At 36.5% G+C, this 15838-nt stretch overlaps 2 protein-coding genes across 2 annotated transcripts; both read right to left on the reverse strand.

The window, feature by feature from the left end:
- Positions 1-6324: 6324 nt before the first annotated feature.
- Positions 6325-8797, reverse strand: LOC129739762 (ATP-dependent RNA helicase SUV3 homolog, mitochondrial-like). The gene is made up of 2 exons (XM_055731280.1): positions 7868-8797; positions 6325-7802 (listed from the first exon to the last, which is right to left on the reverse strand). The coding sequence occupies exons 1-2, from the start codon at positions 8670-8672 to the stop codon at positions 6355-6357; spliced, it is 2253 nt and encodes a 750-aa protein (XP_055587255.1). The 5' UTR covers positions 8673-8797; the 3' UTR covers positions 6325-6354.
- A 1473-nt stretch (positions 8798-10270) lies between these two features.
- Positions 10271-11608, reverse strand: LOC129739763 (charged multivesicular body protein 3-like). Its single transcript, XM_055731282.1, has 2 exons — positions 11398-11608; positions 10271-11310 (listed from the first exon to the last, which is right to left on the reverse strand). Exons 1-2 carry the CDS (start codon positions 11440-11442, stop codon positions 10684-10686), a joined length of 672 nt encoding a protein of 223 aa, XP_055587257.1. The 5' UTR covers positions 11443-11608; the 3' UTR covers positions 10271-10683.
- Between the last annotated feature and the right edge of the window lie 4230 nt (positions 11609-15838).

Genomic DNA, 15838 nt, shown 5'->3' on the forward strand with positions numbered 1-15838 from the left:
CTTGGATCTGTTATTTTTTTAAAGAAACTGTCGTGTTTCTTTTCTAGTAAATCTCTCTATATATGAATCATGCAATAAAGTCGGGGGTGAATCTCTTAGGAAATGTTCCATTTTTGTAAGTAAATTCTCTTTGAGTTAGTTTTAAATTTGAAAAATTATATTCTACCTTGAAGATTAGTCTCGAAAAATTATTTAGCCTTTTTTTGTCATCTTAAGTCAATTTTTTTGCTTAGCTTCTTTAAGTCATTGTCAATCTTCTGTCAACATTTTGTCCTTTATCTTTTTTCAAATCTCTATCATTGTTTTGTCACTTTTTCATGAGGACCTCAAAATTTTTAGTTTCATGACTCTTTAATAAAATGAAATTTCTATAAATGTAAATCTTAACTACATTGAGTTAAGATTAACAAGTAAATTCTTTAAACTTTTCGTTAAACATGTGACGGTTTTTTATTTGCATTTGTAGATCTCTCACATATAACAATTTTGTTGAAATCTTTGGTTTCTATAAATTTATTTCGAACTGTTAACTTTTTTGAAAATAATTTTAGATTTTTTCAACTGTTTTAGTGACATTGAAAAAATTCTGATGATGTATACACTATAGAATGAATTTTCAAAATTTGTGGGTTTTTTTCAAAGAAAATGTATAAACTCGAAGTTTTTGTCGGGCTTAGTTGTCCTAGTCTTTACAGTACGATCTTTTGATTCCCCCCATTGTTTCTTTAGAACTTTAGGATTCTGCAGTCGCTATTCTTAAATTATCTAAGCTCATTTCAAATGTTCCTCTTTTGTCCAACATATTGCTTTTCTACAAGTGAGGCCAAGAGCCTTCCAAAAAACGTTTTTCAATTATCAGAATTGTCTTTAAAGCGTTTTGTTTTAGTTTTTAATGTCATTTTTTAGTTAGTTTTCGTCTTGATCTGGTCACTAATTTTACCCTAATTTCACTTCAAAGTAACTATTTTGTCCTACTTTTTTACCGCATGGGCGCTTCTAGCCCTGTAAATGATAAAAAAAAAACAATACTGAGCAACTATAAACTGCTTATTAACCCGTAAAAATTTACAAGGCAATCATTAATTGCTGTTATCATCAGATACAACGATATATGTATGAAATTTTGTTTTTGATTAAACACGGAACTCTAATCCATCAAATCGGGAACAAACCGAAGAAATGGAAAAAAATACAAATTTGATTCGCTAAATGATTAATTCAGAATTTCAAATCTTTTCGATGATTTAGATTTTTTCAAATTATTCAACATAAGTTTAAACACTGAGACCGATTGGAAATTCATCTCTCAACCATTCTTCATGGATTTCACCATGCTAAAAAACCTTGCCATGAAGCGTTGTTGAATTATTGATGAAAAAAAACAAATCTTTGATAGGCTTTATGGGGGAAATGTCAGGACACATGAAATCGACTGACATTTTCAAAACCATCATTCATAACATTGTAGTCTGACTGAAATTCATACTCCCCGTCACAGGAGTACGATAAATGTAAAGCGATGGTTACTGCTTCAACATATTCGTGAAAGCACATTTTCGTGACCAAAGCAAATATCAGAGTATCTCTATAAACGTGGTCGTTTAGTTTTTTTAAATCGTCATAGCCAACGTTCTGAATATATGGTATCAACAAGCGTGCTGAAAGAAGATAGAGGTTGCTGTGTCAATTTCGTCAAATTTCTTTCATTGTCTGGGAGCAATCGCAGCTCTGGTTTTGATATTTTAAAAAGAAGGTTAGCTAATGTTGAAACCCTTTCGTTCTTTAACAATTCTCTGAGAACTCGGGTCTTTGCAGATGCCTCTCCGGTTGCCCTAGGAGCAGTGTTAATTCAATTTGAAGGAAAATCTGATGCTGATCCTCAGATAATAAGCTACGCCAGTAATAGCCTTACGATCACAGAAAAACTTTGTCTGTGGAAAAACGATATTGCCAGACAGAAAAAGAGACGCTGACTTTGGTATGGGTAGTCGAGAGATTTGCCATATATTTGATTGGTAGAGAATTTGAATTAGAAACAGATCACAAACCGTTAGAAATTATATTTTCTCCGACTTCTACTCCATGCGCTCGGATAGAACGGTGGGTGTTAAGACTCCAATCTTTCAAATTTACTGTTAAATATCGAAAAGGAACCGGCAATAATGCGGACTCTTTGTCTCGGCTAGTATCATCAGAAGAACCTGTCGAATTTAAAAATGAAAAACATTGTCTAGTCCTTGCAGTTTAAGAATGGGTGCATTTGATGTTACAGAAATTGAAACTGCTTCTAAAAGGGACCCTGAACTGAAAGTACTCAAAGATTCACTTATAAGTGGAAACTGGAATAATCCATCCTTTCCTAAATGAGTTGAACTTGATTGATGATACGATTGTGAGAGGAAATAAATTAGTTGTACGCCAAGAATTACGTCCAAGCATGCTTCAATTAGCTCATGAAGGTCATCCGGGAGAATCGATCATGAAAAGACGATTACGGGATCAAGCTTGGTGGCCGTTTATGGACCGTGGAGCTAAAGAGCACATTTCTTCATGTGAAGGTTGCCAACTTATTAGATAACCAAGCAAACCAATACCGATGAGCAGACGTGAACTACACACAAAACCGTGAGTTGATGTTGCAATTGACTTTTTGGGGCCACTTCCATCAGGAGAGTATTTGCTTGTTATTGTGGATTACTTCAGCAGATACAAAGAAGTTGAAATCATGCCAAGAATAAGTGCTCGGAACACTGTTGAAAGACTCACAAAAATATTCACTAGATTGGGTTATCCTTGAACTATTACACTTGACAACGCCAAACAGTTTGTTGGCAAAGAATTCGGTGAGTTTTGCAAAATTCATGGCGTGGTTCTGAATCATACAGCACCATATTGGCCACAGGGGAATGGACTAGTAGAACGGCAAAATAGGTCTCTTTTGAAAAGACTTCAAATAAGTAATGCATTAAACCGTAATTGGAAGAAAGATTTGAATGAATATTGATAATGTATTATACAACACCTCATTCTACGACTGGGAAAACTCCAACAGAGCTATGCCTAGGACGAACTATACGTTCAAAGTTACCGTCAATCGAAGATATTGAAACAGCGCCGCAGTCTTCTGATTTTCGTGATCTTGATCGAATAAGTAAACAAAAAGGAAAGGAAAGAGAGGATCATAGAAGACATGCCCAGGAGTCCAATATCGAAACCGGTTGATGGTCTACCATCCAACAAGCTTGCAACAACTTTCAACAAAACTAAATATAAAGTCGTTGATCGAACAGGACCTAGAGCGACAATGGAAAATCCAGAGACAGGCCGAGCATTTGAGAGAAATATCGCACACTTCAGAAAAAATAAGACATGATCCGCAACCAGAAGCGTCTTCGGAAGAAAGAAATTCTAGAGAAGATTCAACGGAAGTTCCAACCAACCGTTCTGATATTCCAGTATTTAAACAACCTGTAAATTCAACAGATTCATTTGACATCGCTTTCAGTAAAGATTGCTTAGATTTCAATTTGACATGTCATGGCTGTAGGAAATGGGGGGTGGGGGTTTCCCATAAAAAACAAGCAAGGTTTTTACTCTACACTCGAAAATTCAATTCAAAGCACATTTTAATGATTCAGATTTTCAAAATTTTCTTACTTGTAGATAGAATTTCAGTTCTCAATATGTAATTTTGAATGACATTAAACTCATTTAGGAAGCTCTGGTTCAATATTACAAAAATCATAATTGTATTTCGGTTTTCGAATTCTGCATCATGAAATGCTGTTTTTAAAATGCTGGTTCAAAAAAGGTTCAAGTTTGGTTTTGGATTTCATACAAACTTCCTTCCGTTATTAACGAAGCTTATTTGCATTTTCAATGTTTCGATATTAATTTTCCGACTAGTAAATAAATAAGAGACCATCCTAAGTTTTTGATCCATTCGAATTCGAAGTTTTTAAAATTAATTCTTATGCAGTATTCAAACGTAACAAAGCTTTACCACCAACTCGATAGCTCTACATATTTGTTCCCATTTGGCGCACACGCCCTTTAGACAAATCTGCACCGCGAAATTGTAGTGGTTCACATTTTTTTAAATTTTATCGCTATAATTATTCACTTCCTTTTTGTCATTTTAGTAAATTTTGTGATTTTGTCATTTTTGCAATTTTGTTTATTTTTTATGACATTTTTGTCATTTCTTTCATTTTTGTTATTCGTGACACTTTTATAATAATTTTCGTCTATTTTGTCATTTATGCCATTTTGTAATTTCTGTCATTTGTGTGATTTTTGTAATTTCTGTAATTTTATCATTTTTGTTACATTTGGCATATTTAACTGATATCTTACTACTTACTAAGTCATATTTGACAAAAATAATAACAATTACAAAAATCACAAAAACTACAGAAATTACAAAATGGCAAAATGACAAAATAGACGAAAATTATAAAATTGTTGCAAATAACAAAAATGAAAGAAATGAAAAATTTCCCATTATTTTTTGTCATTTTTATCATATTTGTCATGTTTGTTAAATTGTGAGATTTTTGTCATTGTGGTAATATTTGTCATGTATGTCAATTTGATAATTAGTCTTTTTTGCCATTTATGCAATTTTTGCGATATTTTTAATAATTTTGAAATTTTGGAAAATTTGTATTTTTTTTTCCTTTGGTAATTTTTGTATTTTTTTGCCATATTGGTAATTTTTAATTCTTTTTGTGTTTTTTCAATTTCTAATTTTTTTAAAATTATTATCATTTCTCTCATTTTTGTCATTTCTATCATTTTTGTCATTTTTGAATTTTTTGTTAAATTTGTTATTTTGAATAAGGTGTTTTTATAAATTTTGACAAAAATTATGTCATTCGTCTTATTTTTATTTTTCCAGTTTTGTTAATCGTTTCTATTCAGTCAGTTTCATTTTGTCAATTTTTGTTATTTTTTGCAATTCTTGCAGTTTTTAAATTTTTGGCAATATTCCGTTTCTTTGTTTTGTTTTAAAATTGCCAATTCCAATTAGGGTAAGAACGCTATATATTGAACCCCATCTTTGGGATTCAACACATTTGTGGCCAATAAATAACAACGAAAGGTTTTTCTGATAAAATTTCAATATCGTAGCTTAAGCTTATTTCTCTACTTCGTATCGATATATTTTTTTCGCGGAAATATGTTTTGAAATTATTTTTAAGCCTTTTTATTCAAAATTACTTTTGTTCCAATGATTAAACACAATGATTCAAATATTGAACAGGCAATGTTCTAATTATTGAACACGTAAACATTGAATATCATTGCATATATTCAGGGGTATTTCGCTTGATAGTATGCCTTGCAAGGGCGATTTTGGTTGAGCTAGCAACCAAGAAACAGTTTGTTTACATTTCCAAACACCAACCGATGTTTGTTCAATAACTGGAACATGCATTTCTTTACGAAACGAGTACTGCAAGATTGAACGTTCAATAATTGAAACATTGGCGTTTTCTGTGATCCAATGATTGAACACTTTAATTTGTTAAATTTTAAGAAATTTAGGATTATAAAGGCTGCCACTCCTCCAGAAATCATTTAAAAAGACTAAGTTGAAATCACTCATATCATTATCTTAGACGTTTATTTGTCTTTTATCCAATTTTTCCCCCAATCAAAAAAAGGCTGTTTTCTTCATCCAGTCGAAAAACCATGCCAAAATTTGACCACATATTCAAGTTTCGGTGATTGTGGCATTAAGAGAGTCCGAGATTCTTGATAAAAATTTGAACAGAGGTAGAAAATGCTTTAACAGTGGCACAACGAATCTTAATTCATTTTTCTACTGTATATTATTCTTTTAATCGGTAAATGTTTTACTAGTGTTCAATATCTGGTACCTGTTCAATAACTAGTGCTTCTACCCTATTTTGTAATTTTTTTTTAACATAGTAGATTGGTCATTTTTTACTATTTCTGTCATTTTTGCCAATTTTTATTGTTTTTGTCTGTCTGGTCAATTTTGTAAATGCTGTCAAATTTTTCTCTATTGTGATCATTTTGCGTTTTATTTTATTTAATTTTTGGATTTTTTTGTCCTGCATGCCCTTTTGAAATCTTTTTCAATATCAGTTAAATATTAGTTATTTTTAAAACTTTAGTCATTTTGAAGAATTTTCCCAGTTTAAGTATAAAACTTGTCATCTAGAACAATAAAGCGAATAACATCACGTATAAAAATCAGAAAAAAAACTTAATTCTAATAAGTTCAACATACCTACAAAGGCAATTTCTTTCAAAATCAAATAAATTATACCGAAAAATTTAACAGTCTAGAGAATATAATTTCCAACTTCAACGTACCTTCATCTACTTAGGTTTGCGGGTTTTCCGCCGACCCTTTTTACCGGAGAAATCATCGTCGTCACTGTGTCCCGTCGCTCCCTTCTCCTGTTGATCCCATTCGGCTTTTAGCTCCTGCAACATCGAAGGCGTCAGCAAACCTTGGGCTAACAAGCGTTCGGTTAGCTTCCCTCGGGGTGCCTGCTCCCGATAGTATTTGCTCTTCTTTTGCCGCATCACAAACGAATCCTCGTCCGGGGGTGTGTTGGTTGAGACGGCCGTTTCCGAGTTTTTCAGAAGTTTGGTAATCTGGAACACACCCTGCTGGATTATGTCGTCCAGTTCTTTTTGGATGTCTCGAACTAACTTTTCGTCCGGGAAAAGGTCGGGGAAGCGATAACTTAGCCACAGGTAAAGGTCAAGGACGTCAAAGACCGCTTCCAGATGGACTAGATCGATGATGGTTCGGGGAAGTTGGAAGGGCCATCCACACTGATTGCACAGCCAATCGAAGGTCACTGGTTCGTTTTTGCTGTATCGGCGAGCATATTTCAGAAACATTGAACACACGAAGGGCATCTGCCGATTGATGGGAGCACAGCAAAATATGTACCGAGCTCTGAGGGGAAGAGGAACATGTTGGATCGTTTCCGCGAGGAATTTGAAATCTTCCGTGTTGCACATGAAGTAAAGCGAATCGTCTACGGTGCTGAGCGAAATGAATATTTCCATCAGATTGCTTAAAGTGGCATTGGGTAGGTGATAAGCGTAGAGTTCTATCATATCGGCCGTTGGATGCAGACCTGCTTGAGTCAACGGATCCGGAGTTTGCGAGAGGATGTTTCTAAGAGTGGATAAATCTTCCGGTTTGAAGGTCGTCACATATCCTTCTTCCCATTTCATGCCGTAGCGACCAGCTCGACCTGCAATCTGTAGGGCTTGAGATACGGAAATCGTGTCCATTTCTTTTTCGCCTTTCTGATTAACGGTAGGCTTGATCATGGAATAGAAAATGACTCGCCTTATGCTCAGATTTAGTCCCATCCCGATTGCATCCGTTGCAACCAGCACTTTACAGCTATTGTCGGGATCGTTGAACTTGGCGGCCTGCGCCAGTTTTGTACCCGGTGGAAGCCCTCCATAAATAACGGCCACCTCTCGACCACGTGCTTCAATCTCCCGCGAAACGCTATAGATGTCGTTTTTGCTGAAACAAACTATACAATCACCGGGTCGAACGTTGTCCAGCGATTGTAGGGCACAGTCTTCGATGTGCAACGGGGTCAGCCGTTTATAGTTTCGCACTTCCAAAGATTCGTGAGTGGTACTGCAGATATTCTGCAACAGATCCAGCGTTCCGGGTTCTCCACACACGTGAATTTCCTCGGCCATCAATCCAAGTAGAGCCCGGGTCCAAGCCCAACCACGGCCAACGTCCTTCAGCAGCTGAATTTCGTCGATAACCGCAACTTCATCTAAAAAAGGAGTACGTTTTACAATTCAGAGAAACACCATTTACAATCGGAGATTTCCAGCTTACAAGGAGTATTGATTGAGGTCATTTCAACCGTGCAGGCTACATGTTTCGAGGGATTTCCATTCGGATCGGCGAACTTCCGCTCCTCCCCGGTCACCAAATCGCAAGGCGTCCCTCTAGCATTACTTTTGTTGAAAACTTCGCTGGCCAGCAACTTCAACGGGCCACAATAAACGCCAGACTTAGCCGTCAAGAACCGTTCCATGGCATGATACGTTTTGCCCGAATTGGTCGGCCCCGAATGGAATATTATGGTTCGATTGATGCCCCGCGCATTCGGGTACCAATTGGCCGGCTGCCTTAGGTCGGAGATTTTCTTCAAATCGTCCATACATTCCAAATGGGGGAAAATCTGTTTTACGTGTCTCAAAAAATACGGGAAAATATCATCCACATGACCGGCACCCTGTAGAATGTCACTCAGCACCACGTGCAAATCCGCTGGCAAAGCGTCTGTCTCCAAGCAGTACCTCCGAAAGCTGGTGAATGCCTGCTGTTGCAAATTGGAATCGATCCCATTCTCTAAACACAGGAATTTGATCTCCTTTCGGTTGCTGAATTTTAAAATCACCTTTAGCATTTCCGCTTTGTCCAAAACTCCTCCGGTCAGCTCGGCTCCCACGTTGATATCATCTGGGCTAGGACGAATCGGAACCGGTGTAAATAACCTGCTATCATCTTTCTTCCCCCGCTGTACGAGCACTTGCACCGGCTGGATGCATCGTTTACCGGTACCGAAAATTTGATGTCGCGAACTACTTAGCAGAGAAAACTGCCGAACCGGAAGCCGCTGGTAGAATTTCAACATTATAGATTTTTGCAGGTGATCACTGTCAGCTTTTGGAATAACATTTGGAATTAGAAATTTACGATTAAAGCAAGATTTTCCGAAATTTTACACCACGCAATTATTATGCAAACGGACCGCGTTGAAAGTGATCGAGAGTTTTTTGCACGTGCCACAAAACAATAACAAACCCTTCAGAAACACTTTTAAGGTACACATACACGCTAAAATCGAAAAGACTTTTTCAAATTGCTTCAGAAACGAGGGGTGTTTGAAAATAATTTTTGGACCGCAAAACGAATTAAAACTTTTTAAACTTTTTTTTTTGGAAAATTTTAAAACCAAAACGATTAAATTCAAATGATTAACGAATCACAATGACTTTTTTTAGGTTAAGAGTGTTTTTCAAATTTAATTTTTTCGTCCAAATATTCATGATTCTAAAAAATTATTTAGAAAAATATAGTTGTTTGTGTTATTGTTTTTCATATCGGTGTTTCTGATTTTTTAATCAAAAAAGAAGGTTCTATTTTTTTAATTGCCATTATTCTTTTGAGAATTTTTATGTTAGAAGAAATTGGGTATGAAATGTAACGAAAGTGCATTTTAATCGCTATTCCCCGAAAACAAAAGGTATTTTTGTTCAAATAACATATAAGTTGTTCTATATTTTTAAATTGTAGTTAATATGTAAAAAAACGTATTTAAAATCCACGTGCCATTTACATATTAGTTGCATGACTTCTATCTGAAAATGCGGTAAGTTTTAAAAACTTAAATTTACAATTTTCCTCAACTGACGGGCAACGTTGAAGTTAGTAAATTATGAATTTGAATAGCTAACGAATAACATGTCTTAATTCGAGATGGTTTATATTTTAATTATAAGATAAAAAGGCAAAAACTAAAAAATTTAATGATCTGCTTGCGTTTCAGATGCCGCAGTCGTTTGAGGATATTCGGTGAGTATTAACATGCAACGTTCAAATAACATATTGAGAAATCACACACAATTTATGAGCCAAGGTGAAAACGGTTTCAGATTTGTGTTTAAAATTTGCTGAATAACGGATTCTTTTTATAAAATTTAGATTTCATATATCTACCAAGATTGAAATTCCACTCTCAATCTGATTCTTATTTAAATTTCAGATTCAGATCTCAAATTCAAAAATCGAATTCGAATCCAGATTCAGTTCGCTTTTTTTAAATTTTGAAATCTATATTGAGATTTCAGACTCGTTAAAATAAGCTCGATGCTCTTATTTTTGTGTTTTTTTCTCATTCGCATTACCATTATTGCTAATTTTTACTACTGGCCTTAGATTTAACTCGAATTCAAATGCTGGATTAAGATTCAATATCAACTCAGTTTAAAAGAAAGAGAACTTTAAATGGACATCACTGTACCAAATTACATACAAGTTAAGATTTGAGTTATTCAAAGCCGTTGGTTTTGTTGTTGTGGAATATAATTTTATCGTTAAAATTTATGTTTTCGAGTTTATTATTTTAGTGTGGCACACTTGCGGAAAAAGAAAACGAAATTTATTCGTATTTGGTTTTTAAAGTTGTAAGAAATTTCGGATAGAATCAGAATACGAAATCAACTTCTGGTATTATATGGATTCAAAGTTTATTACTTTGGTAAGTATATAACTAAACTGGTTAATACATTCAATTTTCACAGTAAATTGTTTGAATCGTTTCACACAGTAACGACGAACGGTAAATAGCTCGGATGCAGCAGCTGCTTTACGGGCCTCTCAATAATCTTGTACTTCCTAACTTGATCTCATAGCAGTTGTGTGTGAGTAACTTTAAAAAGGAAAAAAAAACTTTTCCTTCAATTTATATACAAAACTAACAAGAGGACACTGCGGTACGCTAAAGAAAAAAAAAACTCCCTTCTCCGTCAAGCAGAAGGAAGCTTAACATCTGACTATTAGTAAAAGTAATCGAGTCAAACAGAAGTACATAAATTGAACGGCTAAGAAGTAAGTAGAAAGCGGTTACATTCCCTGCGTTTATTCTAGGACCTTAAAGCTTGCAGCCGACTTTGCATGTCCTTCATATCTTCCTCGTCCTCTTCGGCGTCCATCGAGGCCACGCCGGAAGCTTCGCCTTCGCTCTCCTTGGCCGGTGCCGCAATCGGAGCAGACGGTGCCTCGCCCAGTTTGCCGGCCGTGATTTCCCACAGCACCTTGTCGACCTCCTTCTGGGCCTCTTCCTCCATCTCATCCACGTCTTCTAGCGATTCCATCGTCTCGTCAATCATCTCCTCGATGATGCCGGCTTTCATCATTTCCTTCGACATTTCCCGCATCGAGGCGGCCACTTCCGGTAATTTAACCAGAGCCTGCATCGCTTGCATCACTTCCGTCGATTTGGAAAGTGACCCGGCAACTCGTATCGTGGCCAATTGGTTTTTCATCTGCAGCTGCACCGAATTTATGTGTGCTTTACTCGTGTATATCTTGTTGATGGCCTTTCGGGACCGGATCAGCTCTTTGGCAAAGATGGTACAAACCTCTTTGTCGTTTTTCTTGGCAGCCTCCTTGAGGGACCGCTTGATTTTATCTTCCTCCCTTTGGATGGACCGAATCTGCCGGTCCAGTGCCAAGGATTCTTTTCTCAGCTTTGAAGACCATTCTTGAACCTGAGAAAAATGAAACGAAAAAAGTTAAAGGTCAAAAAGAGAAGAATCGATACAGCCCCTGCTAAAATAAATCAAAATTCCACCTACCAAATCCTTCGGGTTACGTTCTTGACTTTTTCCGAACAGTCCCATGACTATAATGAAACAGGCAACTTTTAACTAGTAGAAGGCAAAGCAGAAGCAACAGTTAAACCGTACAAAAAACGTTCAACTTCATGGATTTTCGGAAAATTGTAAATTTTTGCAGATGTTTTGCTATGATTCACTGAATTTTGTATAAATAAAAACACCCCAACAATTTCCCGTGCTGTCACTGCTGTCAGTTCTGACATTTCTGCCTCATCGGCCAAAGCAGAGGTGCCAGGTGTCCTAATAAATCAGGATTTGTCCTATTAAATCCGTTGTTCTGATAAATTAGAATTTGTCCTGATGTATCAGGATTCGTCCAGATTTTCGAAAGATCGTTCCGCTTTTCCAAAATGTTCTGTTTTTCCTGATTTTCGAAAAATGGTCTTTAAGTGTACTGTTGTCCTGATTTAAAAAATAATATCTTAACTGTAATTGAATTTATAAATTGTCAGGATATCGAAAAAATCTTCAATAGTCCTATTTGCTGCTGGTAGTGTTCGTGATATTGGGTGGTATGAAAAAAACCTAGTAATTGCTTTTGCTAAACTAAATCGAGCAGTCGAGCAGTAGCTTAAAGCAATTGCTTCGGTTGTTATGAATAAAGTTTTTTTTGACAGCTATTTTCTCAGTCAGGAGCTTTTACTTTTAGAACAAGCTAGTTTGATATGAATAAAGCTCAAATCTGAAGCAATTGCTCGACAAATCTCCTAGCTATTGCTTTATTTTCTAAGCATGCTTGGTAGCAGACTTTTCCAATAAAAAATTCTTTAATAACGTCATGAATTTATCAAATTAGCAATATTTCACTTCAAAACAATTCAAAAAGGCATTTTCAACATGGATAAAGAAAATTCGAAGTGATAACCCAACTTTTTTCATATTCCTGATAAAATTAAACAAATCAATTAGTAAATATTTCAAATTAAAAAAAATCTGGCTATAGTGGAAAAAGTCCCAATTGGCTCAAAGTAAGAAATAAATTGTAATAATTTAAAATATTATACAGATCTATCATTTTTATATAATTTTGTTATAATCCTAAGATTTAAAAAATATCTAAATTAAAATGCGCGCCTATTGCTATTTTTTATACATCGGATTATCCCGATCCGAATACATGTGGAAGAGCTTATGATAAATATTAAAGTTAGGCAATTTTTTGTTTGACAATATTCGAATATGTTTTCATTTTTCTTTAAACATCAACATACGAGCACGTATTTACCAAAAAAAATTCCGGTCGTTCTTACACCCACCAACCGCTTCGTCGAGTTCAAGTTCTGATCGTCTTCTTTCATTATACTAGAGAAAACTTCAGATTCTGCTGGTTGGATAGCTCTATTTTTCGAAGCAAAAGCTATGTTCTAAGACTTTAGTACACATCCGCTTAGAAAATGTTTATTCATTCATACCTGTAGAGAATCAAAACACACGTTTCTTTTCTAATTCCACTGCAAATTTATTCCACAAAACCTTGAACTTTTCCTGCAACCTTACACACGTCCAATCCGTCCCAGCGTCTAAATCCAAGTTCCCGTTTTCCTCTCCTTCCCTTTCGCTCATGCCGTTACTCCTGACAGTTGCTCGTTGATCGTTCACGTTACGTTTTCTATTAGGTTTGTTCAATAATAATAATAGTATAACGCAAGGTGCGTCCCTACATCCCCCCAAGACTTCAAAGTCTAATGAGGTATATAGTTTTGGAACCAGGTTGGTTCTTGCCGATGACGTTTCCTTGGTTGTGCTAATTCGCCATCTTCCGATTGATGATTTGTATTTTCGGGTGCCATTTCACTATCTGCTGTGTCTGGATCTATTGTAGACTGCAAGTCAGGTACGTTTTCTATAGAACCTGTATCGTTTGGAATTTTCTTCAGATGAGCAACATTTCTTCGATATTGCTTACCTGTTTCTACAGATTCAACAATAACATCAGATCCAAATTTCCTCTTAATGATAAATTCTTCATTAGTGTACTCTGAGCTGAGCTTGTTGTCTTTCCTCATGCGTTTTGATAGAACACGATCTCCCTCTGAAATCGGTCGTTCTCGAGCCAAACGTTTTTCGTCACTGTACCACAGAGAACCAGAGTTCGGGCTGGAGCCCCAATCGTGTGTAAGAATGCCAACGGCGATTTCAATTAAGACGACGCCATTTTTGCAACTTAGCTAAGAGCCCATAGGTGTCGCTACCAGTACACTTTTTTTTCATTTTTACACACGCTTAAGAAATACTACACTCCAGTCATGTCTAAAGTACCCCGATTTAAAATTAACTCATTTTCAAGAGTACAGTTGATAAAACTAAATGTACCCTTTTTAAACAATGAAACGAACTGTTTCAAATCAACCAATTTTAAGAAGAATGTTATTATTAGCTAGTGAATAAATAAATGAATAATGCTTCTGAAGGTTGGGGATTTTAGCATTTAAAGCATGCTAGCCGCTACTTCTGGAAGTTTGTACGCTTGAATGCATATATATGGACGAATCATTCAAGGGAACATTACGTGGAATTTAGGATTTCTAGTGTGAACTGATGTTACGTAGGGTTGCACTTAGGATTTAACATATGTGTGTGCTCATCAAATGCTCAATCAGTGTTCACCTGCCACTTATCAAAAGTGAAGATGTATCTGGAAGCATATGTAAGTAGAAAGAAATAACGCGAGGTAATGCTACAAAAGATCTAACATCTGATCGCAGTGGCCTCTCCCCAACAAAAAAAAACTATAACTGGGTGATATACCCATTACGAACAAAGCACAGCGGGCGATTCATAACTCAAGACAGGATGAAACGCCTAAAATGTGAAGATAAAAATGAAATAAGTTCAGCAATTCGTTAACTTTGTTGATAACTGTTTATTTTTACTTAAGATTTCTAAATTGTTTTAGAATTATTAGTTCTTGGTACTGAATACTAAGTAATATTTCGATTAATATAATTTTTGGTGTTGTTTTTTCTATGTTTCATTTTTCACCATTTCCTTGTTTATTAATATTGTAATTATTTTTCTGTTATTTTATCAGCTTATGATCAGCTATCAGCTGATTTGTCGTTTGAAAAAAAATCGTTCTAATGCATGAATTAAAATTAAAATTTATCAATAAATGTTTTAATTTCATGTATAAAAATACTGAATTTTGGGTAAAAATGAAACTTGTTATTAACAAATATTTATAGTGTATACACCAACCCAAAGCCTTTAAGCCTAGTCCACACTCGGCAACTTGAACTGCGATTGCGGTTGCTGAGACTTGTTTATGTTTACATCTTGGTTGCTGAATGTCTCCCATACTTGTCGGGAGACTTGAGACGAGCATCTCATCAAATGTAAACAAAAACAAGTCTCAGCAACCAAAATCGCAGTCCAAGTTGCCTAGTGTGGACTAGGCTTTAGATTCTGGCACCCCTGTCGATCCGGGATTCGGTTTGTTTACGTTTTTCGGGCTTATTTGTTCGGTGGTTGGTTTCGTTCGTTTATAGTTTGTTCAGTTCAGGTTTGCTGACCTGCTGACTGAGCTGGACCCACTCAAGCCTCTCCGGTTCCCGAGCGGTGTCTCGGTCGAGAACGCGAGCAGCAGCAGCAGTTCGCCGAGAAAGTGAAAACCTCCTATCATCACAACAGCCAGAACACTTCCTCCTCCAGCATTTGTCTGGAGCACCCCGATGAGGAACCGATTATGCTTTTTCGACCGTATCAAGCCATTCATCAGTTATGCTGTACTTGTCCGGTCTGGCCGCAACCGAGTACACGGCCACAGCATTCACGCATGAAACCAGTACCCTCGGAGGCTCGTGTCTTACATCAGACACCAACAAGAAAAGTCGGGCACGTTCTGCGACATCCTTCATCCGTCTCTCAAGGTGAGCCGTTCGGTAGGTAGCGTATGTAACCGGTGGGTGGAAACACTCCACTCCCGGGACACGCTCGTGAAACAGCCGCGGGGCTGCTGGAAAATTTGCTGCTCAAATTGCTGGATCGAGATATGAGCTTTCAAGCTAGCAATAGGAACGTCACCCTCAACACGAAACAGTCACCAACTTCAACACAAGCTGGGAACTGGGGGGCTTATTCTGCGACGCGAGTGACGTGACTCACGGAATTTCATATCGTTTTGCTGGCTTAAATAGCCTTTCTAGTCTCGAAATTTTCGTTCGGATGAGGTGATATTGGTCTTCAGAACTCATCGATACATAAATTTCTTGTCTGAAGCATTTTCTGGAGTCAGGACGAAGAAGTGAAATTTCGTGAGTCACTTCACTCGCGGTGCAGAATAAGCCCCTGGAGCCAAATCATACCTGGGTAAGAATTCTTCTTGTTTAATGACTTGTTAATGACGATTATTTTTGTTTTCCAGGAAATGTTCGGTGACCAAATATAGTTATTCCGGAAG

The sequence above is a fragment of the Uranotaenia lowii genome, chromosome 1 (genome assembly GCF_029784155.1).
Source record: "Uranotaenia lowii strain MFRU-FL chromosome 1, ASM2978415v1, whole genome shotgun sequence".
Lineage (NCBI taxonomy): Eukaryota > Metazoa > Arthropoda > Insecta > Diptera > Culicidae > Uranotaenia > Uranotaenia lowii.

Excerpts from the sequence above, each read along its gene's own strand:
- LOC129739762 (XM_055731280.1), bottom strand. The coding sequence starts at position 8,672 with ATGTTGAAATTCTACCAGCGGCTTCCGGTTCGGCAGTTTTCTCTGCTA. Across the intron at positions 7,803-7,867 it reads GACCTCAATCAATACTCCTT|ATGAAGTTGCGGTTATCGAC; the intron begins GTAAGCTGGAAA and ends CTCCTTTTTTAG.
- LOC129739763 (XM_055731282.1), bottom strand. The coding sequence starts at position 11,442 with ATGGGACTGTTCGGAAAAAGTCAAGAACGTAACCCGAAGGATTTG. Across the intron at positions 11,311-11,397 it reads AACGTAACCCGAAGGATTTG|GTTCAAGAATGGTCTTCAAA; the intron begins GTAGGTGGAATT and ends CATTTTTCTCAG.